The 27,073-nt window shown below is 54.2% G+C and overlaps 11 protein-coding genes across 11 annotated transcripts; 8 read left to right on the top strand and 3 right to left on the bottom strand.

The window, feature by feature from the left end:
* Window positions 1-1,329: 1,329 nt before the first annotated feature.
* On the top strand, window positions 1,330-2,944 carry PG986_005876 (uncharacterized protein; the record flags this gene model as incomplete). Its single annotated transcript, XM_066842098.1, has 3 exons — window positions 1,330-1,629; window positions 1,735-1,893; window positions 1,973-2,944. The coding sequence occupies 3 exons, from the start codon at window positions 1,330-1,332 to the stop codon at window positions 2,942-2,944; spliced, it is 1,431 nt and encodes a 476-aa protein (XP_066701960.1).
* A 719-nt stretch (window positions 2,945-3,663) lies between these two features.
* PG986_005875 (uncharacterized protein) lies at window positions 3,664-4,077 on the top strand (the record flags this gene model as incomplete). Its single annotated transcript, XM_066842097.1, has 1 exon — window positions 3,664-4,077. One exon carries the CDS (start codon window positions 3,664-3,666, stop codon window positions 4,075-4,077), a length of 414 nt encoding a protein of 137 aa, XP_066701959.1.
* A 298-nt stretch (window positions 4,078-4,375) lies between these two features.
* PG986_005874 (uncharacterized protein) lies at window positions 4,376-7,452 on the top strand (the record flags this gene model as incomplete). The annotated part of the gene is made up of 5 exons (XM_066842096.1): window positions 4,376-4,773; window positions 4,856-5,259; window positions 5,490-5,649; window positions 6,188-6,371; window positions 6,478-7,452. The coding sequence occupies 5 exons, from the start codon at window positions 4,376-4,378 to the stop codon at window positions 7,450-7,452; spliced, it is 2,121 nt and encodes a 706-aa protein (XP_066701958.1).
* Window positions 7,453-9,017: 1,565 nt separating this feature from the next.
* PG986_005873 (uncharacterized protein) lies at window positions 9,018-10,148 on the top strand (the record flags this gene model as incomplete). Its single annotated transcript, XM_066842095.1, has 3 exons — window positions 9,018-9,290; window positions 9,351-9,971; window positions 10,041-10,148. The coding sequence occupies 3 exons, from the start codon at window positions 9,018-9,020 to the stop codon at window positions 10,146-10,148; spliced, it is 1,002 nt and encodes a 333-aa protein (XP_066701957.1).
* Window positions 10,149-10,585: 437 nt separating this feature from the next.
* On the top strand, window positions 10,586-12,025 carry PG986_005872 (WD40-repeat-containing domain protein; the record flags this gene model as incomplete). Its single annotated transcript, XM_066842094.1, has 2 exons — window positions 10,586-10,819; window positions 10,925-12,025. 2 exons carry the CDS (start codon window positions 10,586-10,588, stop codon window positions 12,023-12,025), a joined length of 1,335 nt encoding a protein of 444 aa, XP_066701956.1.
* Window positions 12,026-12,550: 525 nt separating this feature from the next.
* PG986_005871 (mitochondrial intermembrane space import and assembly protein 40 protein) lies at window positions 12,551-13,722 on the bottom strand (the record flags this gene model as incomplete). The annotated part of the gene is made up of 3 exons (XM_066842093.1): window positions 12,551-12,926; window positions 13,015-13,426; window positions 13,509-13,722. The coding sequence occupies 3 exons, from the start codon at window positions 13,720-13,722 to the stop codon at window positions 12,551-12,553; spliced, it is 1,002 nt and encodes a 333-aa protein (XP_066701955.1).
* Window positions 13,723-14,701: 979 nt separating this feature from the next.
* On the top strand, window positions 14,702-15,739 carry PG986_005870 (thiamine pyrophosphokinase- eukaryotic; the record flags this gene model as incomplete). Its single annotated transcript, XM_066842092.1, has 3 exons — window positions 14,702-14,858; window positions 14,921-15,024; window positions 15,122-15,739. The coding sequence occupies 3 exons, from the start codon at window positions 14,702-14,704 to the stop codon at window positions 15,737-15,739; spliced, it is 879 nt and encodes a 292-aa protein (XP_066701954.1).
* A 278-nt stretch (window positions 15,740-16,017) lies between these two features.
* PG986_005869 (vesicle transport V-SNARE protein) lies at window positions 16,018-16,870 on the bottom strand (the record flags this gene model as incomplete). The annotated part of the gene is made up of 2 exons (XM_066842091.1): window positions 16,018-16,764; window positions 16,868-16,870. 2 exons carry the CDS (start codon window positions 16,868-16,870, stop codon window positions 16,018-16,020), a joined length of 750 nt encoding a protein of 249 aa, XP_066701953.1.
* Window positions 16,871-19,455: 2,585 nt separating this feature from the next.
* Window positions 19,456-20,560, bottom strand: PG986_005868 (uncharacterized protein; the record flags this gene model as incomplete). The annotated part of the gene is made up of 2 exons (XM_066842090.1): window positions 19,456-20,037; window positions 20,501-20,560. The coding sequence occupies 2 exons, from the start codon at window positions 20,558-20,560 to the stop codon at window positions 19,456-19,458; spliced, it is 642 nt and encodes a 213-aa protein (XP_066701952.1).
* Window positions 20,561-20,859: 299 nt separating this feature from the next.
* Window positions 20,860-22,612, top strand: PG986_005867 (uncharacterized protein; the record flags this gene model as incomplete). The annotated part of the gene is made up of 3 exons (XM_066842089.1): window positions 20,860-21,123; window positions 21,207-21,233; window positions 21,296-22,612. The coding sequence occupies 3 exons, from the start codon at window positions 20,860-20,862 to the stop codon at window positions 22,610-22,612; spliced, it is 1,608 nt and encodes a 535-aa protein (XP_066701951.1).
* Window positions 22,613-25,009: 2,397 nt separating this feature from the next.
* On the top strand, window positions 25,010-26,683 carry PG986_005866 (nicotinate phosphoribosyltransferase; the record flags this gene model as incomplete). The annotated part of the gene is made up of 3 exons (XM_066842088.1): window positions 25,010-25,120; window positions 25,221-25,354; window positions 25,402-26,683. 3 exons carry the CDS (start codon window positions 25,010-25,012, stop codon window positions 26,681-26,683), a joined length of 1,527 nt encoding a protein of 508 aa, XP_066701950.1.
* Window positions 26,684-27,073: the final 390 nt, after the last annotated feature.

Genomic DNA, 27,073 nt, shown 5'->3' with positions numbered 1-27,073 from the left:
AGCAGGGCTTTTACAAACGCTGCAACCAGGAATGCCCGACCAACACCTCAACGGACACAGCTGGACTGCAGGTACATGTACGATCTAGCCCGTTAGCACATTATTGATAATAGCGTTGTTGCTGATGCTGCTAGTAGTAGCGTTATCAACAATAGTAGCGTCGGACGCTTCTAGCCTAAAAGTCAGCTCGAGTCGCTAAAACCTCCATCGGCCAGTGTCTTCTCATACGAAGAAGAAGAAGTCAAAATGAAAGAGCGTATGTAGAGCCGATGCGTGAATTTTTGCGAGTAGGTATCTACTTGTCTGTCAGGCTTGCACCGTGTGCATGCCGACACGGCCCATCTTTCTTAAGCAGAAGTATTGATCGAGACTGCGGGCAAAATATAAACACGCTTTGTGCTTTTCTATTTGGGCCGGCTGCTTGCTAGCGGACCTGACGGGAATTTGGTGGCTCCCTGCTGTAAACCCACGAGAGAGGGCTGCAGTGAATAGGTCCGGTCTTTTTGGCGAAGGAGTCACTCGAACGCAATGGGGGCAAATTCATCTAAAAATGTCCTTTCTCAAGGCATGTATCCCAGTTGCAACAATTGCAGTCTAGCCGTCCCCCATTACACTACAGCCTAAGGGCCTTTTAGATCCTTCCTAGCATCCGGCCCCTGAATCGTAGTCCAGCGGACGCCGGTTTACAAAGCTGAAAATTATCCCTTCTTCGTAAGGCGCCCAGATAAGTTCGCACTAAAGGGGAAATACACTTTATAGTACTGTGTCAAGTCATGGAGATCCCCGTCGCATGCTACTCTAGGGGCTGAAGAGGGATAGTACACGGGCTATTTTATGCTACCACCTGGTCCCAATCCCAGCAATCTTTCTTCTCCCACCATGCCGGCACGGGAGGACTTGTCCGCGGCAAAGTCTAGCCCACGCAAACGGGGATCCAGCTCGGGGCCGGCCAGATGATAAGAACTTGACAATGTATAGGTCACCACTAATCATCGTATGTATCCCCCTACAAACCTCCGATTTCAGTCTGGCTTATTGCCGTCGTCATCTTGCCCCTTGTATGTACTAGTATGAACGGCTTCCAGCTAGCGGGCTGGTGGCCTTTCCGTCGTCCATCGCCATCCGTTCAGGTTCATAGATTTGCAATATATGCCGTATCCTTCCCACCCTGCCGTGGCCCAGTAGTCCTTTACTTGAAACTTTCACTCTTTGGCTCGCATCGTGACTTTTCTCTCGCCATAACACTCCTTTCTTTTTCTTCTTCTTCGCTCGTTCCTGATTTGGCTGCCCCTTTGAATGGTCCCGATGGCTGCCCAAGGTGCCTTCGCCATGGGCAAGTCATCACCTGACTTGTTCAGGCGTCGGGCGTTATGGATCGCTCTCACGATCATGATCGTTTTTACACTGTCCTACCTGTCCCATCAGCGCCACGAGGGCCTGCCGTCGGTCACTTTGCCTGCCGTCAAGCCTGCTCAAGAAACTGAGATGGTGAAACCGGTAGAAGCGGAGGAAGACATGGCACAGACGGAACAGATGGAGCAGTTGGAGATGATGGAACCGGAGCCGACCTGGGAGTTCGTTGTTGGTCGAGACGACCTGAATTATGGCTTGACCGACGAGCAATGTGACGTAAGTTGCAAAAGTCCAGCAGTCCATTTTGCGGAACATATTCCATGTTTTGTCCTGTTTTTGTTTTCGGGGGAACGTACGACTGAGACAACGTTTTGGAAACAGATTGCCTTCCCGCTACTATACGAAGAGCTCGACCGTGCTCGTGAGCACTTGGTGAATCTAAACCGGACAATCAAGGAGAAAGATATTCACGTCGACAGGAAAGGCACATACGACGGGCGCACACACGGTGAATTCCAGGTCATGATCCACGATGGAGAGGTAAGCCAGCTCTTTCCTGCATTCGGGCTGCCCGTCTTCGTATCCATGCTTAGCCACAAGTCTGACTGGGCTGCAACAGCTATACGTCATCAAGGAAGTCCACGGAGAACCGGATCGGTCCCGAGGACTGGCCGCTTTGGCGAACATGTACCGCGCCATCTCCTCGATGGGAGACGCGCGCCGACTCATCCCCAATATTGAGTTCACCTTCGACATTGAGGACATAGCAATGGAGGGCGAGCATAACAAGGAACGCATCCGCTGGACCTGGGCTCGCCCCAAGGACAACCGGTGGCTCTGGCCCATGCCCGACTTCGACGGCTGGTCCTACCCCGACGACGGCGTGGCCTCGTACGTGCAGTTCCGCGAGGACGTGGCGGAGCTCGAGACCACCTTCCCCCGGGGCTGGTACGACAAGCCCACGCAGCTGTCGTGGCGCGGCAGCTTCGCGCAGAACGGCGACCTGCGGCGCGCGCTCGTCAAGGCGGCGACGGGCAAGTCGTGGAGCGACGTGAAGCCGATCGACTGGCACGACCGCAAGGACCTGATGGCGATGCAGGACTTCTGCAAGTTCCAGTTCGTGGCGCACACCGAGGGCAACTCGTGGAGCGGGCGGCTGCGGTACCTGCACGTGTGCGACAGCGTGCCCATCATCCACAAGCTCAGCTACAGCGCGCACTACTACCCGCTCCTGGTGGCGTCGGGCCCGAACCAGAACTACGTCGAGGTGAACCGGAACTTCTCGGACCTCGTGCCCAAGATGGAGGAGCTCCTCGCCGACCCGGAGCGCGCCCGCGTCATCGCGGCCGAGAGCACCCGCGTCTTCCGCGACCGCTACCTCACCCCCGCCGCCGAGGCCTGCTACTGGCGCCGCATGTTCCGCACCTGGCGCTCCGTCATGGACTTCGAGCCCAAGACGCACTACTTCCACAAGGACGGCACCAAGAAGCGCCGCGGCGTCAGCTGGGAGCGCTTCTCCTTCCGCCAGGAGAAGAGCTTCGAGCACGGCTTCTTCGTCGAGGACAAGATCAAGGACGAAGAGCCGGAGTAATAACAGCAAAGACGAAAAGAAACAAATAAAACAACGCCGCCATGGAACCAAACGGCAAATGATATCAAGCGATGCTACTACTACTTGTTTATATATAGACACTTGCTCGTTTCTACGCTCGCTAGCGTTTTCAAAGTTCAAAACTGTTAGAACGTATACAAGGAAAAAGAGAAGATCGGTGGAAAAGGGGGCATGGGCGAGGGCGTTTTAGGAGTTTTCTCGAACCAATTTCGTGATGGGCTTGTTTTACAAGTACGACCAGCTGGAAGCAAAGCATCTGTCTAAATCATGGAGACTTTTTGTACAATTTGAACAAAACATTCAACACAGTTATCCCATCAGCTGCAGAATGCTTCGCCCGACTTACGTATCCCTATCTTCATGAAAAGTCAACCGATGTTTTGTGGTATTCAATATCTCGGCCAGTTGAGCACATAGCCATGCTGTCTTGGCATCCGACTCGTTATAGTCAGAGGTGGGCTTATACGGGATCAGAGACACCCGATCAGGCAAATGTTTGGAAATAAAGTTCGTTTGTAGGAGGACGCGCTAGCAAGGGGTTCGTTTGCTATGCGGTCATTGCTGTAGAGCTTCGACTGGTGACGTCACGGAATGAAACATGGGGCAGGCAGAACGTTGCAATGGATCATTTAATCTTCTGGGGCACAACGCTTTCCAATTGCAACTTCGTCTCATTTCATCGTCAGTTCAATACCATCATGGCCATCCAAAGCTCTAGGATTTGTGCAAAGGCAATCGGCGCCGTTTGTTCCTCCATCCTCAGGCCGTCGTCGCATTCCACGCCGATCGCAGCCAGACAATTCGGTACAACCACCAGAACGCTAGGCCCGTCACAGGCCCAGCCGGGGTCGTCAAAAAGCAGCACCAACGGCAGCAGTCCCAAGGAGGAAGGGAAACCGCAACAAAAGGAGGACACTTCAATCAGCAACCACGAGAAGGATGAGCCCAAGCCTTCCAACCAAAAGAAGACAATGGCGCAGCTCGACGACGAGATGATGAAGAAGATGTCGGGGATTGCCGGGGATGGAGGGTCGGCTGGCGTGGAGTACGAGGATGGGCAGCCGGTCTCGATGAAACGAAGTGTGAAGAACAACATGTTTCGATATATCTGATACACACGCACACCTGCGGATAAGAGGCTGCAATCCCGGAGGATCTGTTGGAGAGGGGTTTGGGCGGCCTGGAAATCGGGTGTGATGAGGAAACAAGGGATGGCTGCCACTCCATGTCCATGCAACACTGATTTCGGCGCATGGGGGAAGGTGCACCCCAACTGTGCTCTGCTATTCATCGCTCTTTCCCCTCCTCCATCTTACATATTTGTTCTCCCCCCATTCGTAGCACTGCCTATGCCAGTTGACCTTCTACTGCCCACTCTTTCTTATATTTGGCGAGCCCCTACTGGCGAGAATGGACGCATTCGCTGCCCTTGGCTTTGCCGCTAACATCTGTCAATTCCTCGAGTACAGCTTCAAGATACTGAATCAGGTCAAGACAGTCCGGAAAGTGGGTGCGCTGGACCCTGATCTGGAGAGAGATACGCGACACCTGAGCGAAGTCGCAGACACGCTGACACAACAGCCATCTAGCCATGGAGGATTGGATGAGATCACAAGTGCCTGCACCAGCTTATCGAAACAGATCTTGGACGAGCTGTCGAAAACAATACCCCAGAATTCGAGGTCAAAGTGGCAAAGCTTCAAGGCGGTGGTACGAAGCGAGCGAAGGAAGCATGATATACCAGAGCTCGAGGGCAAGTTGGAGCGTTGCAGAAGTCAGCTCAACCTGCAGATGACTTACTTGATGAGGTAAGCCATTCCTGCCATGCTGGTCACAATGCGGCTCTGGAGAATTCATACAGGCCCAGCTAACTAACTGTTTCGTTGAAAGCCGCGAGGCTAGGGAGAAGCTGAGCAACATCACAAAAAGTGGATATGCGTTGCAAAGCGATGTGTTGACAATTCGAGATTCCCTCGATCGCCTGCGACCAAGTCTGGAGGCTCGGTATATCGGCAAAGACACATCTGATCTGATTATATCCTTCGTCAACCGCATGGATGAGGCCCTCAACAGGGTCAAGCAGGTATCCATCTTGAATCTAGTCAGATTCCCGGGTGTCCACGAGAGATTCGACCTGATTACAGATGCTCACCAGCGGACCTTTGACTGGCTATTGGACGATGAAAATGACCAGCCCAGATCGAACCGTGGTAGCCAGGTAGCTCCAGTGAACGGGGAAGACGACATCGAGGCGAAGGGAATTTCTAGTGCTTCGACAACTGATCCAATCAACCGTGTTTCAAACGGGGCATTGGTAGAAGCCCGAAAAAAGTTCCTATCCTGGCTGCAAAGCGACGGCGGTGCATTTTGGATAACCGGTAAGCCTGGCGCAGGCAAGTCGGCTCTGATGAAGTACATCTGTCTTCATGAGAACCTGAACCGGTACCTAGATGCTTGGGCTGCGGGTAGTGAACTGGCACTGGGGAAGTTCTTTTTCTGGAAACCGGGTACTGCAGCCCAAAAGTCGGTCCAGGGGTTGCTTCGCGGGCTGCTTTTCTCAGTATTGGAACGATCTCCGGGTTTGATCTCTACCGCATTCCCGAACTTGTGGGACATGGCCGAAGCCTCGGCAGCGGCAATGCCGGTAAGCCTCGAGCACCGCGACATCTTGAGGGCCTTTCGAAGTATGCTTGAAGGCAGCCTTCGAACCTCCAAGTACAAGTTCGTCTTCTTTATAGATGGCCTGGACGAGTTTGAAGGCAGGCACCTGGAACTTTTGCAAGAGCTAAACAGCTGGTTGGAATTATACCCAGACCACGTCAAATGCTGCGTCTCAAGCCGAGAATACAGCCTATTCCGGGACTACCTTTCGATCTACCCAGTATTGCGGCTGCATTTGTTAACAGAGAGAGACATAAGTAGATCCGTCGAACAACGTCTCAGTCACATTCCTGGACATCTGAGGCTGAGCTCTTCCGGGATGAAGATAATCCAGGAGACGGTTGTACAGAAAGCCGAAGGTGTCTTTCTGTGGGTATCGCTCGTCCTTGGGGCAGTTGAGGATGGCCTGTTTTCGGGAGACAGTGTATCGGAACTGGTGGACAGAATCTAACACTGCCCAACCGAGTTGGAAGCCCTTTTTGATCAGCTCCTGGAATCCATCCATCCAGCAGATCGCAGGTTCGCCTTCTCAGCACTGAGCTGGGTTCTCTATATCCTAAGCCATAAGGAGGCTGCCGGAAATTCGGTGGGTGTTCCGCTTTGGGGGCCCGCTGCTTCGAACCTAAGCCTGGTGGAACTATCGTCGGTAGAGGCTACAGAACACAACTTATGGAGCAAACAGTTTGACGTCGAGTGCGACTGGCAAACTTTCATCCGGATTTCGTGCCGGAAGGTTTACGGCAAGGTAAGTAGATTTTCTGGCTTACATATAGGCCATCTACTATTCCACAACGCTTATTGACACGTCGCAATATGGCAAGATCTAAAGGTATGCTTATATTATTTTACAGTGCAAAGGCCTGCTGGAGGTTCGAGGAGAACTTGACACGAGGAAGAGCATGCTCGAAGCTCATGTCGTTTTGACCCATCGGTCCGTTGTCGAGTTTTTGGATACCATTCATGCTCGCACCCTTATGGGCCAATACAACCAAGAGTTTGACCCATTTCAGGCCACCATGAAGGGATTCTTGGCCTTCCTCAAGTACAACACCCCTCTGCCTTTCAGCTGGAAGTTCTCCGACACATGGCTTAGCAGCAGTTATAACGACCCTGATATCGGCGATTCCATGATGAGAATTACGAGTTCGAAGTTTCGGAGACTATTTGACTTAAGTTTGCTGGAAAAACACCGTAATTCTTCGAAGTTTATAAAATTCTTGCATCGAGTTGACCGGTTGTACGAAATTCCGGCAATTCTTAGTACCGAGTTCACTGAGACTATTGGGGTTTCCAAGATGTTGCTTCCAAGTCTGGCCTGTGGTTGCTACGAGTATTTTGACTGGCTCTGTGAACACGGTCTGATATCGTCATCAGCCAGAGCGGAACCCAACTACGAATTGCATCGCTATGCTTATCTCTTCAAATCTCTACACAACTGGCCACCACTGACGATAGAACACTCCAAGCTGCACTTTTCTTCCTCGATGTCAGCCCGAAGATACACCCATGTGATGTCACACTTCACGCAACTGGGATGTGATCTGAACCGGGTGTACAAAGAACGCAGAGAGCCCTATGACTGGCGTTTGCATTCGCAATGGACTTTGTGGCAAGTCAATATATGGAACATGTTCACCTATGCGAGCCATGAAGGTGGGCAGGGTGGTGTCTCTACGTTTGGACACATTGTAGACCACCTCCTTCGGGAGGGTGCTGATCCCAATCTGACCATTTTAACCTCAGTGGTACATGTAAAGGAAAATGAGGTTGCCTGGCTTACTCCGAAAACTGGTTGGATCTGCTTCCGACTTTTCTCTGGGACGTAGCTCCCTGCATCTTGGGAGTGGGCAACTGCATGCACCAAATATCCAGGCAGTTATGTATACGGCCAACTTCTTGTGGAAGCCGAAAAGAAAGAATTGGGACACCTATTTTGTGTCAGGTAAGTTTCACTCATGTCAGGTTTGCCACTTGCTAACATTTTCTGTACCAAAAAGGGGCTCTGCCCCCTTGTTGCAGGCTGCTCGAGATCGGGGAGGGATTCTGATCCTCCGTGATTTCCTAACCCTCTTGTTCCCAGAAGATGCGACTCACTTTCAGCGCCTTGTGGATGGGCTTAATCAGAGGAGCACGAGCGTTTGGCCAAGCAACGAGTTGCTCCCGCCACTGGAAAGGGAGGTCAGCGCCAACCAAACACTACTTGGTGAGCACTGGGCCTTAGTCACACCTAACTTCGTGGTTATGGAAGAAACACTTAGGATGTCTTCCATAATCCAGCATGGTCGCCTATAGCCTGGAACGGAATGAATTCTTCTGCTGTGTCACAACAGGAACTTTGGTCGCAAATCACAGCTTCGCGAAAAAGATAACTAATAATGAAATATGAAAAACCCCGCAAGGTAGAGACCGGTTTGGAATCCATATATTACAGAGACCAAATTGGCATCCCTTGTCGGTATATTGTTCTTATTGTAGCGGATAGCATTAACAGTTATTAGTGGTCATAATATACCTCCGGCTCGGCTATGTTCCGGTTGCCGGTTCAACGACAACTGCCAGCCAAAGGGTATTGTGTGTGGCTTCCCGTTAGATGTGCACTCCCAAAAAGCAACTAAAGCTTATGCTAACTATCCGAGCTCTTTAGAATGCTAAGAAGATTGCTTCAGGGGGGTGTTATTTCTCTCAACGACGGTTCGACGTCTAACCTCATGGCTACTAATTACGCCGCCATTTACTTAGCCTTGGTAATATCACTTGCGTTAACGGCGCTTATGATATTAATCTAACAGAAAAAAGCTTAACTTGAGCAAGGTGGCATTATAGTATATGCTGGCATGCGTTATGGGGTCCGCATAAAGGGTTGTTGTGCGGCTTGCCAGGGGTTCCATGCCCATCACTTGGACATTGAGCAGCACCCGATGGGAAAGTTGGAAATACCCAACTCCTTATAGGTCAACGTATCCACTCGAATAATCGGGCTTGTGTAGAATCAACACGGAGACCTTCCTATTTTGGTGTGGGTTAGAGAAGTGTCAAAGCCCCGAGAAAACATACTACTACCAGTTTGAGAACCTTGTTGGCTGCCCCGGTGCCACAAGTACAGTAACCATCAACAACACACACAACATTGGAACAATACTCATATTAAGTCCGATCTCACTCTTCCGTCCTCAAGACTTCAATATCATTAACTCATCTACTTAACGCTTTTTGATTCCTACCCCTGATTTCTTGACCGGTGCAGAGGAACTCGGCCAGCCAGTAACCGACCTTCCTACATAACTGAGCAACTATATCCGACGGCTAACGAGGTACCGGGAACCATATACCAGCCATCAAGGTTCTCTAGGAAAAGAACTTTAGACGTGCCATTGCTTAATCGAACCTGGTCATGTCACGACTGTTAGCTTGGGCCGGTGTTTCTCGGGAGAAGGCACGTGACCCCCATACTCTACAATCGTGCGAGACCGAGAAGAGTTGTGAGCACGTTGCCTGCTTGCCTACGTCACTTGGGGATGCCACTTCGATCGTCAAGCGGATTGTCGGCATACACGCCAGACTGCAGGGAGTGGCGGACCTGCGCCCCAGCGAAATCACGAACACTCTCTTCGGCGACCTGGTATCCCAATGTTGTGAAATCCACGATGCAAATACTGTTTCTCAGGTAAGGAAACGCTGCGCAAGCCATGCTCGATGGTCAGAAACTGACCTGGCGAGGCCATAGGTACTTGCGAGCTGCAAACTCCAAGCCATCCTCCCATCGCTGCAGAGATTATGCTCTCAAGCCGAAAGCTGTCTCGAGACTCACTGGGCTAGCCATATTGCGCAAGGACAAGACCCGGCCGAGGCACAGCGGCTACTGGAGACATTCCCCTACTATGGCAACTATGAAGAGCTCACGCAGCTCGAGCTATGTGCTCTGCGCTCGGCAGGTCTTGTTCGTCCGCAGAAGATCGCTTTCGTGGGATCGGGGCCTCTTCCGCTGACGCCCATATGCCTCCTGAAAGCGCTGAAAGAAGACGCACTATTGGGCCCCGTACCGCCAACAGAGCATCAGCAGGGCCCGAAGATAATCAATGTCGATCGCGATGAGGAGGCCGTCACAACAGCGTCAACTCTGATCACCAGGCTCGGGATCCCAGAGGAAGAAATGGTGCACTACTGTGGCAGCGCCGACTCCCAATCTCTGAATCTCAACAGCTGTGATGCCGTCTACCTTGCTGCTTTGGTTGGAGTAACGCAACTCGAAAAGGAGCAGATTGCCTTGAGCATAGCAGCAAGGATGCGCCCCGGGGCTTTGCTGGTCATCCGAAGTAGTTGGGGGTTGCGAAATTGCTTATATCCGGTGAGTCTACCCAAAGGCGAGATGCACCAATTACAAGACTCACGAGTGCTAATGATGCCCCGAATCCAGGAATTTGATGCGACTACGACTAGCCTTCGCAGCAAATTGGAAGTTGCGCTCGTTGTTCATCCATACGGGAAAGTGGTTAACTCGGTGATTGTGACCAGAGTCAGGTGAAATGCAAGTACCCAGACCATAATGTGGTCACTGTTGAGCAAAGTGCTTCGGCGATTGATGACTAGCGAATGATAGACAATGAATGATGATATACCTCTTTACCTTATCAACCTCGAGTGTATCCTGGCTCGTTCAGAAGATAATGTACGGGAGAATGAAAATGTGATACATCCAGCTCAGTTGACACATGAGACTTGGTTGCCTGGGTACCCTTGAGGGCATTTATGCACCAAAGCCAGGTAAGTGTCCTGTCGATAAGCGATAAGCTTATAGGCCGTGTTATCAGTAGAGGTGAGCTGTCGATTCGCGCCTGCCGGTGCTGTGCCCCGCGGTTCAGATAGAGCTTCATTCCCTCCAAATTAACGACCGAACTCGCGAACCGAAATTACATTAGGTAATGATGCTGCAGCTTGAGCCGGTGTAGCGAGTGAACTACCATGTCTTCGACTCCTGCCTTGGACGGAGTGCCCCCTCCCCCACAGGAGAACCCGGCTTTCCATCTGATCGCCCATGGTAATCATGACATTGTTCAAGCTGTCGCATTCAACGCCTACGGAGATCGCTGCGCAACGGGCTCCGTTGACGGCAAGATTCGCGTCTTCAACCGCCACAAGGACGGCATATGGCGCCTTTGCGACCATTGGTCGGCCCATGGATCAGAAATTCTAGAAGTATGTCCTTTTACCTAGACATGTCAGCTGTACACTTGCGCCCGTCAACACTCGCAATTGGGCCCTGGTCGAATGAATGTGCTGACATATCCCCGTGCTCCTTAGCTCCAATGGCTCCCTCCGACCGTGTATCCTAACCTCTTGGCGTCCCTGGGTATTGAAGGACACTTCAAGCTCTGGACGGAGGACAACTCAGCACCACCGGGCCGGCGGTTCAGTGCGACGGGCAAAGCCGCCTACGAGACCCGATCGCCCAAGTCGCCCTATCGATCCTTCTCGATCAAGCACAACGAAGACACGCGACACACATACTTTGCGCTCCTGGCGGCCGACGGGAAACTATCCGTCTTTGAAAGCGAGGAACCAGAGACTTTGGCCGACTATACGGCCATCGACGAGTTCCAGGCTCTGCCTAAACCCAGCCGCGGCGAGGAGACGTGCTTCAAGGTCCGGTTCGACCCCAACCCTGAGCCCTGTTACACGGCTCTGAGAGCAGGCGTGCCGATTGATGCGCTGGGACTGGTAGTTTCTGGCCTGATGACCGCCAGGGTTTTCCGGACGCGCGAGACGATCACCGGATCCTTCGGCGCAGCAACACGCGCCCGGGAGTTCTACCAAGCGGCCGAGATCACCGGGCATAAGGGTCTGGTTCGCGATGTAGCCTGGGCTCCCGGGAACTTTAGGGGCTACGACATGGTCGCCACGGCGTGCCAGGACGGCCATGTCCGCGTGTTTCGCCTCGACACACCATACTCCCCCAACGACGGCAAGAGCTGGCGCGTGTCCGACGTGCTAGGGAAAAGCACACACGAGGAGTCGAGGTCGAGCTCGACGTCAGCAGCGACATCTGCGGCCGCGCACGCGTCATCGCGGGCCGCCCAGGCGCAGGCGCATGCGCACCACTCCGGGATCCGGGCCGAGATCGACAAGTCGGGAACCCAGGGCGACCGCAAGTACCTCGGCCAGCCGGGGCAGGTCGCCCACACGGTCCGCGAGCTGTGCAAGCTCGAGAACATGACGCGGTACGGCGACCACCGCTCGCCGGTCTGGCGGGTCGGGTTCGACGACGACGGCCAGATCCTGGGCAGCGTCGGCGACGAGGGCAAGCTCATGTGCTACCGCCAGAAGCCCGACGGCGCGTGGGCCAAGAGCTCCGAGTTGGCCCCCATGAAAGCGAAGTTGGTGGTTCCGCATGTTCAGTCGTGAAAGAGAGCCAGCAAGACTTGTGGAATGTCCTGGAATTTGGTCTACTGGCAGATGAACTTCCTTCCAAGATTTGGAAACTAGGCGGGCAAGGACTAATTGTATGATCAATTGTGTTTGTTTGCTAGATTGTTTTCATTTGCGTGTAATACATGATACCCGGTTACGAGGCAAGTTCTTTTGCTTGTATCTATTTGTTCCCAAAACCGACATGGTTTCTGATGATGTCGAACCATCGTGACTGAAGGGGAATTTAATAGGGGCTCAGAGCATATCCACATCTGAGTCCGCCCCTCAGGCTTCTGGAACTGGCTATAATTAAGAGGATGGATTGTCTATCATTGGCATGTCTCGTGCATAATTCTACAAATATTTGTACATATGCCTTCTCTCGCATAAGCGCGTCTCATGATATGAGATTGATAGGTTCTTCGTTTTGTGGTGTACCTCACATCTTCAACTGCCGTAGGCCTCCCCAAACCCCGTGGTGTAATTTTCTTTCTTGCTTTTGTTACATGTCAGTAGACTCTATTTTGCGCTGGGCTGCGCAGCGAAAGCCTCGGTCTTCGGCGTCTCCGCCTTGGGCTTGCTGTCGGGGGTGGGCTTCTTCGTGTCGTTTTCGGACGTGGCGTCCCAGGCAGCCTTGGGGACGGCCCTGTCCTTCTCCGGTTCTGAGAATGGGGATGGCGTCTTCGGGGTGGCTTCCTTGGTGGATGATGACGATGTTGTTGTCTCGTTATCACGCGGCGGCGCTTCCTTAGCACTTGACGTTTCCTTGGCATCGGCCGGTACGCTGGCATTGGCGGTCTCAGGGGCGCCGTTTACGGCGGCCTCGGACTCTTCGTCGTCGGCCAGCTCATCTCCGTAGACTTCAGGATGTAAGCGGAAGCAGTCCTGCATGTGCCTAGTGGTTCTTTGTCAGCAAACTTCTCCTGATTCGTCGAGGGTCTATTGCCCCCTTCCTCTTCCCTCCTCGGTCGTGCAGCACTCACTGGAACTTGTCAATGCAGTCCATGCCCTTAGGCTCCTCGTTGGAGTAGACGAAGCAGCTGAAGGCGGCCTTGAACTCCTCGCCGCAGGGGCCGTTGGCCATGCCACCCAGGCACGGGCAGTCCCAGTTGATCTCGCCGGTCTCGGGGTTGAAGGCGCCCTGCTGGCCCGCCTCGGCCTCCAGGTCCTCCGGGCTGCCCACGGCGCCCTCTCCGGCTTCGGCACCGTCCGCGGCGGGCGGGGCACCAATATCCGAAGATGCCGTCATCGCCTTGTCGCCCGGCTTCTTCTCCTTCTCGGCGGCTTCCGCCTTGGCTAACCGCGCCTCGGCCTCCTTGCGCTTCTGGGCCACGACGGCCTCGACGGTCGGTAAGTCTTCATCGGAGAACGGCGCTGGTGCGGTGACATGTGTAGCTAGATTAGGGGGTCCAATGTTAGAAACATATATCCCAAGACAATGTTGTTTTGTCGGGTCCTAGAAGGGGGTCCTTCGTACGTTGCGGTTCCTCGGCGAATGCCGGGCTGGTGCTGTAATAGTAGACGGCACCGGCGGCCAGACCCCATCTTACAAAAGAGCCCTTCCAGCTGCGCTTCTTGTTGGCGGGTGTGGTCGAGGCGAGCCTCCGGGGGGCTGCGGTCCGGAGGGTGGCGGCTGTCTGTCGGAGTGCGTTGGTAGCACGCGGCGTCGACCGCAACGCTGATCGGTACATCTTTCTCTTTTTTGTGTATCGCTTTGCGATTTTAGTTTGGGAAGAGAGGTTCGTTCCGACGTTTGTTCCTCTCAATTGCTGTCCGGGGCCAAAGGAATGACGGAAAGAAAGTGGGCAGGGGTAACAGTACAATACAGACGAGGAAAAAAGAGGGATGATGCGACTTCGATAAGAAGAGTGTCTATCGCAGAAAAGGGAATTAATTGGTAATCAGAGGCGAGACGGCAAAAAGACCTCGTTCGCATGCGGCATTCCCAAATTCAATGCAATTCGCAAATTTTAGCCAAGATCATGACGCGCTTGCTCCCGAGCTGCCGACCTTGGAAGCTCGGGCCACACTGCTCGCATTAGCGCCGACGCGGGAGAGAAGCATCAAGACCAAGACAGAAACCAAGACTGGCACATCAAAAGCAATGCAACATGAGGTTCCCGATATGTAGGTACCTTGCATTTCATGCATATGTTAGATGGCGGATCATATATAGGTAGGTAGGCAACCGCTACAGAGTATCAACCACCCCTTTGGAACTTCGCATGTGACTGAAGAGGCTCCAGTACGATACCACTGACTACTAGTCCCCCCGGGGCCGGTGGTAAGCCCAAGATGTATCGTACGCTACCTCTCATTCGGTCGCATAACTTTCTTACCCGGCGCAGTCAGAAATGTCAGACGGAAGCAGCCTCGGTCTAGTAGAGATCCCAAACCCATCCATCGGCGCCCGGCCTGGCCAGAACGTCATGCGGAGGAGAGGACGGGGTGTCACGGGACCCACCAAAGACCATAGTAACTTCTCATCCGGTGTAAGCTAGTGGCTTATCGACGAAACCCCCTTCCTATTTTATCCTGATCGAACGGTTTCTTTGTTGGGCGTGAAGTCGCTCTATAAAGGTCTCGAGAGCCAGGTTTCACGACGGATAGAATCATCTTCGTTTCGTCACTGCGGCCGGACCCTTGAATTACTACCAAAGACGTTTCTCGATGGCGGCAGAAGGCCCCATAACGGACTGGTTCCCAGCCCGGCTGTTCCCCTCCCGGCCCTGGCAGGCTCCTACCAAGGAAAAGGACCGGTTGTCTGTGATTATACTAAACCAGCCGCTCACGGACATACAAACCCTGAAAAGAGTATGGCATAACTGTAAGACCCGACCTGACCATGGGCATCGTGCTAGCTGGAATGCGTTACTGAGGGGATCCCAGCATCATACCGGGTCGCCGCGGATGGCGGGGCAAACCACTTGTACGACTGCTGCTCGCAAGCCATCTCAAGAGAAGCAGAAGAGCAAAAGCCGGAGGAAGTGCTTGTTAGTTTTGAACTTCCCCTAGAATGATGGTCCACACCCATCCTCCCATTTAACCTATGTCCCCCTGACACCTGACTTACACGCACATCGCGAATAGAGCGATCTGGATGTCATTATAGGGGACCTGGACTCCCTGACCGAGACGTCCCAAAAGTACTTCGAGGAGGCGACGGGCGGGAAAGTCCAAGTGATCCTCGACCGGGACCAGGACAGCTCCGACTTCACCAAGGCGCTGCGGCACATCCGGGAGCGGCGCGGAGGCAACGGCGGCGAAAGCGGAAGCACCGACATCATATGCATGGGCGGCCTAGGCGGCCGCGTGGACCAGGGCCTTTCGCAGCTGCACCATCTGTACCTGTTCCAGACGTCGCCGACGTACGCCGAGGGCCGCGTCTACCTCGTCAGCGGCGAGAGCCTGACGTTCCTGCTCAAGGCCGGGACGCACCGCATCCACGTGCGGGAGCGGGCGCGGGCGGGGACCGGGGCCAACAGCGGCGACGTGTTCGGGAAGCACGTGGGCATCGTCCCCATCCGGGAACCGAGCGTCATCAGCACCAAGGGGCTCGAGTGGGACGTCGAGGACTGGCCAACCGAGTTCGGCGGCCAGATCAGCACCAGCAACCACGTGCTGCCCGACACCGAGGTCGTCGAAGTGCGGGCGACCAAGGACGTGCTGTTTACGATTGCGCTGAAGGGCTGGCTTGCGGAATCGTAGGCGGCTACGGGGTATTATTATACAGTCATGCAGGTCTTGGACCTACGTGGCGTGTGCATAGCCGAGACTGAATCCGATTACAGAATGTCCTGAGCTATTGGGATTCTCGAGTATGGGTATACTGGATGTATAAAGGCACTCGAAGATGCTATTTCAGGAACGCCAGACGCCTCGCTATGAAGTAATATCACGTATTTTTCCAACCCCACCCATGCAGCCGTGCCATGCCCACAGCCCCTGGCGTGGACCTTCTTCCGCCGGTATCCGATAACCCCCTTTTACCGTAGAAAATGCAAGCAGAGCCAGCAGAACGCAAAGAAGATAATAGCACCTGCCCAGAAGATCCATTTATCCTGCATCGCCCGGCGCTCGATCATGCGAATGGTGTCGCCGCTGATGCCGAGCGTGTTGGCGACGCTGTAGAGCCGCTTCTGGGTGTTCTTGAGCATCTCCCGCTGGGCGCCGAGGTCGCCCAGCACGGCCTGTCCGCGCGCAATGTACTCGTCCAGGGCGCTGTTGGTGCTGTCGAAGAAATTCTGCTCCCGCAGCGCGTGGGTCTCGCGCGTGTAGTCGCCGGTCCCCATGCTCATCTGCCCTCCGCCGTACGCGCCGCCACTGCCATACCGGTTCGTCGGCACCTCACCGGGGCTTGCTTGGCTGCCGCCGACGTTGGCGTAGGGGTTCTCCGGTGTCGACGTCGCAAAGGGCCGGCGGCCCAGCAGCTCGGTGCGGGACTGCGTGTGCTGGGCCTCGTCGCGCTGCTCCTTGAGGGCGTTGAACTGCTGCCGGTAGTCCGACAGCTCGGCACGGAAGTTCTTGAGGCGCTCAAAGGCCTTCTCTTGCTTCGCGACCACGAGCTCGTGCTTGGCCAGGTCGCCGTACTCGTCAAGCGTGCGGCCGAAGGAGGTGAGCGAGGCCGAGAGGCTGCCGAGCGCGGCCGGGGTCGGGGCGCCGCCCGAGCTGAGCGAGGTCAGGTCGCGCCGGACGGCGGTCGATTGCTTGAGCGCGCTGTTGAAGGCCGTATTCTGACATCAAGGGAAAATGCATGTTAGTGGACATGGGGGTACTACTTGGTGTTGCTGAATCAGGGGGTTGGTTATTTTGGGGATGGATGGATGGATGGCGTACCATTTTGGGAGGTCAAGGATTCGCAGAGACACGTGCAAGATTGTTCGCGAATCGAAGGGATGCAATGCAGATCGGAGTCCAGTTGTGCTGCCTCTTGTTCGAGAATGTCAATGTTGTTGCAGTGGGCTTTGTTTGGTTTGTTGCTACTGTAATCGACACAAGCCGTTCATCCCACAGTTGCTGAGCTGTCTTCAAGTTCAGTTTGAAATGTGGCCTACTTTTTTGGGGCTGTCATCGGTCATCGGCGTAACCGTGCAGGCAGTTGACAATGGAGAATGGGGAGCTCCCTCGCAGAAAACCCCCCCCCGTACAAACCGTATCTCCAGCAGCCTGGCAGGCTTTAGTTACCTACCGGCGAAAGCCTCCCCTGTCAACCAGGCTACCTACCTACCTGCCTGCCTCCAGTGCGCAATTGATTTGGGGGACGAGCTGAGCGGGAAGGAAAATCCATATTCCTCGGCAATCCAGGCGCCAGGATCAATCAGTGCACTGATGTCCCGATGCTAGAAGTCTCCGTGGATGCGTTTTCCAGAGCCATCCATCCGATGGAGATGAGCGACGGCTATATATGAAGCACGGTTGTTATGGTACGTTATGCACTCTACATTAGACACCCCTATCCCTTCATATTCCTTGGAAACTCCCTGGCTATTCCAGGGTGTGCGTCCGGCGATTCAGGTAGCTCAGGACGGGCGCGCAAACCGCGGTGTGCAGAGTCGCATCCTCGAAACAAGGGTGTTTCTTCTTTCTTCTTCTTCTGCTCCCTGGCTAGACTAGAGAAAGAAATGTCTCCCTCGACAGCTCCAAAAGCCGCGTCACGACTCACCATTCCAATGACATCTGAAGATTTCGATCTCGTTACGTAGGCATCGGGTGCCACCGCCGCTGTGTGCAGCACACGAGCACCGCGCAAATCGACCCAGTAGTTGGCCCAAAAATAGCAAAGCAAAGACCAGAAATTCGTGGTCATCTGCGCACCAAGTCCGATCTGGCCGACAAGCGGACCCTCCTCCAGGCCGCTACTACTATGTACGCTGGGAATCGAGGAATGCCATCCAGCCATCCACTCTTTTGAGGGTTGGTCGGCTTTGGCGTGCACAGTGCTGCCCTCTAACGACTAACGTACACTTTCTTCCATGGGCCCATTACGAGGTGTGTCGGCATGCAGCGAGCCAGCAAGCAGGCCTCCATCATGCCTGAACTGAATACAGCGGAAAAGAAATCACCTGTTTCCCCCAACGACGCATTGGCGAAATGGGCCTGCCAACCAAAGGGGGGGCCTCGGGTCTTTCAGTCTTTCTTAGGACTCGACGCAGGCGATCGCCAAACAGGCAATGACTCACTTGCGATCGACACTGCTAATAACCACCATGGTACGATAAAAAAGAGACACCAAGACACCTGTATATAGCGATCAGAGCATCCAGGTCCCAAAGTGTTAGGTCATCACCCGTCCACCGCGAACACGGCTGGCTAGTGGCTTGGACGCGTGCCGTCAAGTGTGACAGACAACATGCAGCCCCCGGGGCGTGCAGCACTACTAGTTTCCTTGCAGTTGCGCTGTGCCGAGAACCACAGCTTAAGCTTGTGTAAGTAGGTGCGTTGGGTATGTGAGGCGACTGACTCGGGACGGTTCCCCGTCACCTTCAGCTCCTCCCGCTGTCCAACGAAGCCTTCGACGAACCTTGGAGGAAACTCTATACCGACCTTGAATAAATGCTTGAATCTCGCCCACAACCAATCCCAGGCTGGCAATGCGGAAAGGTCAAAGATTCGGGTTCCTTTTGTCTACTTTTTCCTTGATTCTTCAGATATTGATCCAATCCAGCAACAGGGATCGGAAATTAGACTAAATCCAGGGCTTGGGTGATCATCTGGCTGGTGGCCGCGCGCTAATGCCGTGTTGTCTCTGCTGTTCAGCCAACGGGAACCGGAGAGGTAGCATGCAGACAGGTACTGGACAGGGCCCTCCAGCGACGTGACAAGTAAACAACCATGCCGCCGGAAGCGTGTTCGAGTGTTCCTCGCAAGCTAGACACAGTATTACTGTACCGGGCTACTGTACACCGCGCTGCTAGCTCCCCCGAGGCGACAATACGAAGCAAGGCGCAGTCCGCCGGTCCACTCTGGCAGCGACTCTAGCCAGAACACGCCGGCTTGCCTCCTTGCTAACCTAGCTAGACAGGCAACAGGCTTGGAGCTTGCTTTTCTACGCGGAGAACCCCTGTCGCCCTGCCCAGTAGTATGATCGAGATGGGAGCGCCAGTGTTTTCCTGCATCTGGGAAATGGAATATAAACATGCCGGCCCCCTTCGGTTCTTGAGTTCGGTTCTTCTCCAGAGAATCACCTTACCTTCGCTTTCTCCCCACGTTCGTTAACTTGAGCCTGTACAGCCTTTGACCTCGAGTCTTCATACAGAACAAGTCCAACAAACAGTCAAGAAGTAATAGTCAACCCAAAGTCAAGATGCGTTCCTCCGTTGCTGCTGTCGCTCCCTTCCTGGCCGTTGCCGCCATGGCCCAGGAGATGCACACCACCGTACGTTCAACCACAAACTGGCTCTTTCGGCCTCAAACTCTCTATCTATTCATTCAAGCGCACAGAAACTAACCTGATCTACCCACAGACTGTCCTCGTTGGCTTCACTGGCACCGACGGCAAGCCCACCACCAAGACGTCGGCCTACACCTACGACTACTCCAACCCGGCCACCGCATACCTGACCCAGACCAACTCTGACGGTATCGTGACTGGCATGCCCTCCAACTCGGTGGACACTGCCATCCCCACCCAGCCCAAGGTCGAGACCTCGCAGCCCCCGGTTGCCACCATCCCCGCCGGCCTGGGCACTGGCGCCCACACCCTGACCATCAACGCCAGCAGCGGTCTCACCTCGTTCACCATCAGCGTCGGCTCCTCCACCACCACCGTCCTCGGCGCCCCTGCCGGCATCACCGGTGTCACCACCAGCGGTGGCGCCAAGCCCACCGGCTCCAGCAACAACGGCGGCTCCGACAGCAACGGTGGTGATTCCTCCAACGGTGGCTCCGACGGCAACAGCGCCGCCCCCAGCAGCACTGGAGGCAGCGGTGCCGGCCACTACCAGGCCCCTGCCGCCGCCGGTGTCCTGGGCGCCCTTTTCGCTCTCCTGGTCTAAGCAAAAAGCTTCCTAGCGCGATTTGTGTCATGTATATCTGGAATGTTATTTATAAAGAGCTTAATACCCCATTGGACCTAATGCAATCACTTATACCACATAAACATATCTTCCAATCGTTGTTTTGCTCATGCTGGTCGGTGTAATAATTTTGATTCCATGGAAATTCGAACTGTCAATGATCTGCCCATGGGGCAGATGGACCGTATCCTCAGAAAACGATTAGGATGTGTACTTATAAACGGGGGGCCTTTTTGGGGGCGTGCTGATTTCCAGTCTCCACGATCAACAAGTGCCATCTCCATTTTATCGTCACAACGATTTCCACGTCCTAGCGCCGTGGTGGTGGTCACTGCGATATAGCGGCCCGTACTGCCTGCAAAGTCACCCGGGTGGTGGGTGGTGTTGATCTTCTTCATCTTCTTAATCGAAGATCGGTCCCCGACACCCGACAACCTATCTCGCAGTTACCTACCCCAGAATCAGAACTGTCCTCGAAATATGGCTGATCTGGCACCGGGTTAGGCGTTATCATCGTTCTGCGCCTTTGCGCCGCATCCACTAAAGCGATGTCGGCTAACTTAAGGGGTTAGCCGGACTCGGCTCCGAAGCGGCTACCGCAAGGTACGCGGACTTCTGGTCAGGAAAGAACGAAATTCACAAGTACCCGGTCGCACTCATCGTACCCGACAAGCCAAAGGTTGCTGCGAATTTTGATAAATGTATATAATGATAACACCCCTTTGGCAATATGCATTTCAAGCTGTCCCATTTTGCAGACCAGAAGTTGGTCGATCCAGCCTATACACGTTGCCCACCTTGACCTGAATGAGCATGTCCGAAACCTCGTCGCAACACGGCGATCGCCACCGCTCAAGTGGTGAAGAAAAGCGTCAAGATAAGCCTCCAGAGGCATTACCCAGCGGAGAACCCCCGAGTGAGATTCCAGTTCCGAAAGACGACCGGCCAGTCTACTCAATCTTCACAACATGTCAGAAACGAGTCATTGTCCTCAGCGCGGCGGCAGGGGCCTTCTTCTCGCCCTTGACGGCCCAGGTATACTTCCCGGCCCTCGGGATGCTGGCAAAAGACTTCAATGTCAGCCTGACACAGGCAAGTTGGCCGATCCGGCATGAATCATATCGCCACTGCAAACATTGGGTGCTGACTGTTCGTGACAGATCAACTTGACCGTAACGACTTACATGGTATGTACTGTGACGTATTGACTGCATCATCTAGAGATTTCGGAGCTAATCGCTCGGTTCAGATCTTCCAAGGTATCACTCCTATGTTTATTGGCTCCTTTGCCGATGCCACCGGACGTCGGCCGGCTTACCTTATCTGCTTTGTAATCTATATCGGAGCCAACATCGGATGCGCCTTGGCGCCAAACTACGCCGCCCTGCTAGTACTGCGCATGCTCCAGTCGGCCGGCTCCAGCACGACGGTGGCGCTATGCCAGGCCGTCGTGTCCGACATCATCACCTCGGCCGAAAGGGGCCAGTACGTCGGCTTCGCTGCCGTGCCCACCATCCTGGCGCCGGCTCTGGGCCCCGTCATTGGCGGTCTCCTCTCGCAGTTCCTGGGCTGGCGCTGGACCTTCTGGTTCCTGACGATCCTTGCCGGCGCTTACATGGTAATCTATGCACTGTTCATGCCCGAGACCTGCCGCAACATCGTGGGAGACGGCAGCCTCCGCCCGCACAAGGCCTATCGCACATTGTGGCAGCTCGGCAAAGAAGCCCTAGAGGACCGCCGCCGTGCCAAAGAAAGCACCAACAACAAAAGTGACAGCAATGACCTCGCGCTCTACCGGACCGTCTCCCGCGCGTCGGCGAGACCCGCCCTGCAGGTCCGGAAGCTCAACCCCTTCAAGAGCCTCGCCATCCTCTTCGATAAGGAGATGTTCCTCCTGCTCACGTACAGCAGCATCGTCTTCGCCGGCTTCTACGCCGTCGCCACCGCCCTGCCGTCGCAGCTGGCCCGCAACTACGGCTTCGACAACCTGATGGTTGGGCTCATGTTCCTGCCGCTCGGCGGCGGCTCCATCTTCGCCGCCGCCGTACTCGGCCGGATCATCAACTGGAACTACCAGCGGCACTGCCGGCGGCTGGGCCTGCCCTTTGAGCGCAGCAAGCAGCCCGACCTGGCCGGGTTCCCGATCGAGCGGGCGCGGCTCGAGATCGGCCTCCCGCTGCTGGCGCTGGCGAGCGCCGTGCTCATGGGCTGGGGCTGGGCCATGCAGTACCGGGCGCACCTCGCGGTCCCTTGCGTGTTGCTGTTCCTGCTGGGCATCGGCATCATCGGCTTCAGCAACACGAGCAACGTCCTCCTCGCCGACGTCAACCCGGGCCACGCCGGCTCCGCCACGGCCGCCAACAACCTGACGCGCTGCCTCGTCGGCGCCGCCGCGACGGCCGCGGTCAACCCCATGATCGACGGCATCGGCGACGGCTGGGCCTTCTTCATCCTCGGCGCGCTGGCCTTGGCCGGCGCGCCATCGCTGCTGCTCATCATGAAGCACGGGGTCCGCTGGCGCAAGGAGAAGGCGGCGAAGGAGCAGGCTAAGAAGGAGAAGAAGTAGGAGGGGGGTAAAATGTGGGGAGCGCGAGGACGGCGTTGGCATCCGAGGGATGGCGGGACGTGTTGAGGACAAGAGCAGCGGGCCGGAGGAGAAGAGTTGAGGCGCTTCTTTTTGGTTATATACTAATGATACCCTATACTGGACTGGGCTTTGCCATATATCTATACTAGACGGAAGCCCCTCGAGACTATACTTGAATGATATTTGAATCGAGATAACCATTGAAGATTCGAAGATGTGCAACCTAAATTAAATAACGGCCAACTGTCTAGCGACTTGTATCTAACTCTCTTCCTGCGCAACTTCGGTAGCAGTGAGTAACACTGTAACTACCAGTCAGTCAAGCTACAATAAGCCAAGTGTCTGTCTACATCCCTCCAAATCGAGCATCAGCAAGAGAAAGCCCCTTTTTGCTCATCCAGGGGTAATCTGAGCCTTGGCAGGACGAGTTCGACTGGTCTATGGCCAATTGTCAGGAATGGTTTCTGTATGCTTTGCCGAGGGTCAGAAACTATTCTTATATTTTTAACGGGTCCATGTTCTCCTATGTTTCGTTTCTTATCTTTGAGATGAGGTTGAAATGGTCGCTTCTGAGGTGTCAAAGGAAACCAACCTCGTCAATGAATATCATGCGTGAGCCCCTCCCTATGTGACTCTCCTACGAGAGAATGATGCCCGGAATCATAAATATTTGGTCTCTCCTACAATTTGACATTTCAGTCTTCGAGTTTGGGTGATTCCAGCAGAGCGAAGGAAAATGACTACAAAAGACAAAACGGTAACACCATACTATGCTTGACCATTGAGAAAGATGCCGGAAGCTCAAAGTTTCCGGTATGTAACCGGTATCCATGAGCTACTCAAAACCTGAAGTCCTTTTCCGTATCTCGAGCGAGTAGGGGAAATTAGTGTAAACAGGAGACATTCTAACAATCTAGATCGATAAGTGGAATCAAGAGAAAAAGAACTCTTGGAAAAATTGGAGCCTCGTCAAATAGACTACGACCGAGGCTGCAAATATGCGAGAGATGAAGAACACGAAAAATGCGAGAAGAGCTGAGTAGTCTGAGGGTATAAGCTGGAAAGTAGCAATAGAGTGAGTTTCGCCAAGGTTCAGGGGGGTCGTTGTACATCACCATGGCAGTAGGTTGCGCCGTTTGATGATATTGTAAGTACCACTTTGCAAAACGAGAAGTCCACGAATGCGTGGCTTTAGTCAAATGGAGGTGATACTATGATATAAGAGAGCTCCCTGGCTTCCTTCCCTTGGTATGTTGTGATAACGTACGAAATAGGATTAAGTCAACACATGATTCTTCATGCTCTGTCTGTACAACCACCCTAATGCAGTCAAGATTGCGTTGAGGCGGCCGAATCCTTCTCTTTCTCTATTGCAAAGGACATGACCCAAGGAGACGAAATGGATCTTGATTACTAGATGATCGTCACCGTTAGTGGCTTTTTCTTTCCTTTTCTTGCTTACATCCCTAGATCTGCGACCGCCTTTCGCGGTAACACGACCACCTGTCAGAGCAGCAGTAAGTCTCGCCAAGGTATGAGCTTTACTGACTATGCCCTAGCGTGAACAGTGGCAGCTCCGTTCCACAGAGATGGATAGCTGAATTACACTGCATATTGAGGGAGGGGCCTCGACCGGAGAAGGCGGGGTTGGAGCAGTCGGGGAGCGGAAAGTCTGCCCAATGCTGGAATGCTGGTGGCTGCTTTGGCCAACCCGGGATGACTGAAAGGGTGCAGAGGCAGGAAATCAGTGTTGGTGTGGCAGGCCTTGTCCCTCGTTATGCTGCGAGAAACGACAGGTTTGTTTGGGACAGCCTTGGGCCCTGTCCCTGTCCTCGGTGTCTTTGTCAGATCCTGGCGCTCTCCAACACCGGACAATGATGATATGGCTGTCAGGATGGATAAGCATTGGACAAAAGTGAATGTGACGTGCAGAAGATGTAATAAGTTGCAATGTATGCTTGCCCAGAAATGAAACCAATCATGCCCACTGCCCTATATAATATTGCATACCAAGAGGAGAAGAAAGCAAGGTAAGGCGCGGTGTCTTGCCACCAGAGTGACATATCAAGTTGGAGGCTGCATACCGGATTACACATGCCATGTGCGAGGATAGATCTAGCGAAGCTGTGCCATAGCAAGTCCTCAGTGCATGCATTAGTAAAGACAACGACCGTCTCCGGGCAGGCAAAGAGACAGGGGCTGTCGATCGGGAACCGCCAACTGATGCACTTCTCACGCACGAGCAGGGATACGGGATGCGACACCCTCCCGTGTCACAGCCCCAGGGTGGCGTTTCTCTAGAAGCACGCAGCTCTTCTTATATCCGAGCCTCTGCCCACCTGAAGTCAAGTCAGACATAGTCTGCTAATTACCGTAATGCCTCTATCCATTGGCCCCAACGACAGTACAAGTGCCAACATGCATAAGCGACGAAGTCATCATAAGTCCCGCAACGGATGCTACTCTTGCAAGCAGAAGCATGTCAAGGTAAGCAAGTGCTTATATGGAGAGAAAGCCCCTATTTTCCCTTTTCGTGTTTCCATTTTCAGTTTATTACACAGGGACACGCGCGCATACACACACACAGAGAGAGAGCCCTTATAGCAACGATGACCGCCAAGCATGCGGCGACAACCTACGTGAGGCTATGACCAAGACTAATGGCAATGCCAGTGTGACGAACAAGGTCCTCCCTGCACCACTTGTGTTTTGCGGGACGCCGTATGCATCTATCCCACCCCGGAAGAGCTTGAAGAAGCGCGACTCAGGAAGCAGGCAACGAGTTCTACAGCGCGCCCAAAGACACAAACACCGAAGCTTGTGAAAAAGGAGTCACCGCCAAGCTGTCTCGCACCAGCCGCCGCTCCCAAGTTATTATCTGGTCCAAGCCAACCGCCAGTGTCCGGAGAGCCCCTGTACGATCGACGGCTGGAGCTCGAGCTGATGCACCAATGGACTACCAAGACGTGGATGGGCTTCTACGGGATCCCCGAGGACCAGCGCTACCTGCAGGAGGAGCTCCCACGAACGGCCTTGGGAGAGGGCTACTTGCTCAACGGCATACTCGCCATCGCGGCGACGGACCTTGCACATCAGGCCGCTGGCCTCGTCTCGTCCAAGTATGTATGCGCCGCGCTCGGGTACAGCAACCGCGCGAGTATCCAGTTCCGGCAGCAACTGTCCAAGATGGCGGCCACGAACAACCACCACGTATCATATCACGGCGGCATTATTGTGGAGAAACGCAATTTCTCCTTGATGAACAACGGAGTCGTTCGCGATGATGATGCAGGCGGCGAGTACAATAGCCAGCAAGATCACCACCACCCGAGCAGTCTACTGGAGCGCCTCGATGTATTTTTCAAGCTGCTCCTTGGCACTTACAATACCCTGCTCACCAACATCCAGTGGACCATGGACAACCCAACCAGCATCCGGGCCGCCGTAGAGAAACTGATGAAGGAACCGCTCGCCATCGATTTAGTCAGCTTCGAGACCAGACTCGCCATGGAGCGCCTCACACGCGTCAGCCAGCAATTCAGGACCAACTTCCCAATATATAGCAACAACGGAGACGCCGCCGCGGCGCCGCCACCACCGACACTAGGCCACCTGTGCTCCGAGGTGCCCGCCTACCGCCTCATCATCTCCCAGACGAAACTGAGCTTCGTGGTCGAGGCGCTGAACCTGTCCCAGGGGCTCTGCCTGTCGCTCATCACCACGACGGGGCTCGACTTCCTGAACCTGGTCAAGGCGATGGACCCCATGGCCCTGTTCGTCTTGATCCACCTCGGCGTGCTCTACTACCGGATGTTCGGGAAGTGGGACGGCTTTGGGTGGACCATGGGCAACATCGTCCAGGAGCTAGTGAAGGAGCTCTCGGGGATCCTCGAGGCCACGCCCATCTACCAGCTCCAGGAGGGACACGACGGCATCGTTTGGTGTCAGCAGCAGACCGGGCTGCTGCCGGTACCTCTCGAGGCGACAGCTGGGTCAATAGTAATACCGGGTATGACGTTAGGCCAGGGATTGAATAGTGGGCTTGGGTAGATTGAATCCTAACCAGAGTTACAATCGGAAACATCCTGTCTATCCTGTGTCACAGTACACCTGTGAGATGTGGATGACTAGCGATCCTTTCGCGCCGATGTCTTACGTTCTTGAAAGCCCCAGCCTTTCATATGCTTATGACTGCTATTTACAGTCATTCCCGACCGGCTCTTACCTAATCTTTCGCCGTATTCGGCAACAGGTAGGGGCTGCGCCGCGGGATAATCCGACTATCATAATCGAACCAGCAGGACGCCCCAGAAGTCACTCTTCGCATCCATGATGCTTTTGTAAGTACTAAGAAGTCGAACTCCTGGGGGATTTTGTCTTACTTACGGTACCCACTCATTCCAAGAGCGAACCAAACGCCCCTGCCCTTTTATACTCAGT

This window comes from Apiospora aurea (genome assembly GCF_038362705.1).
Source record: "Apiospora aurea strain CBS 24483 chromosome Unknown utg000004l_segment0_segment0, whole genome shotgun sequence".
Taxonomy (NCBI): domain Eukaryota; kingdom Fungi; phylum Ascomycota; class Sordariomycetes; order Amphisphaeriales; family Apiosporaceae; genus Apiospora; species Apiospora aurea.
Note: the sequence above shows the minus strand (reverse complement) of the source record. Positions and strands in the feature narration are given on the sequence as shown.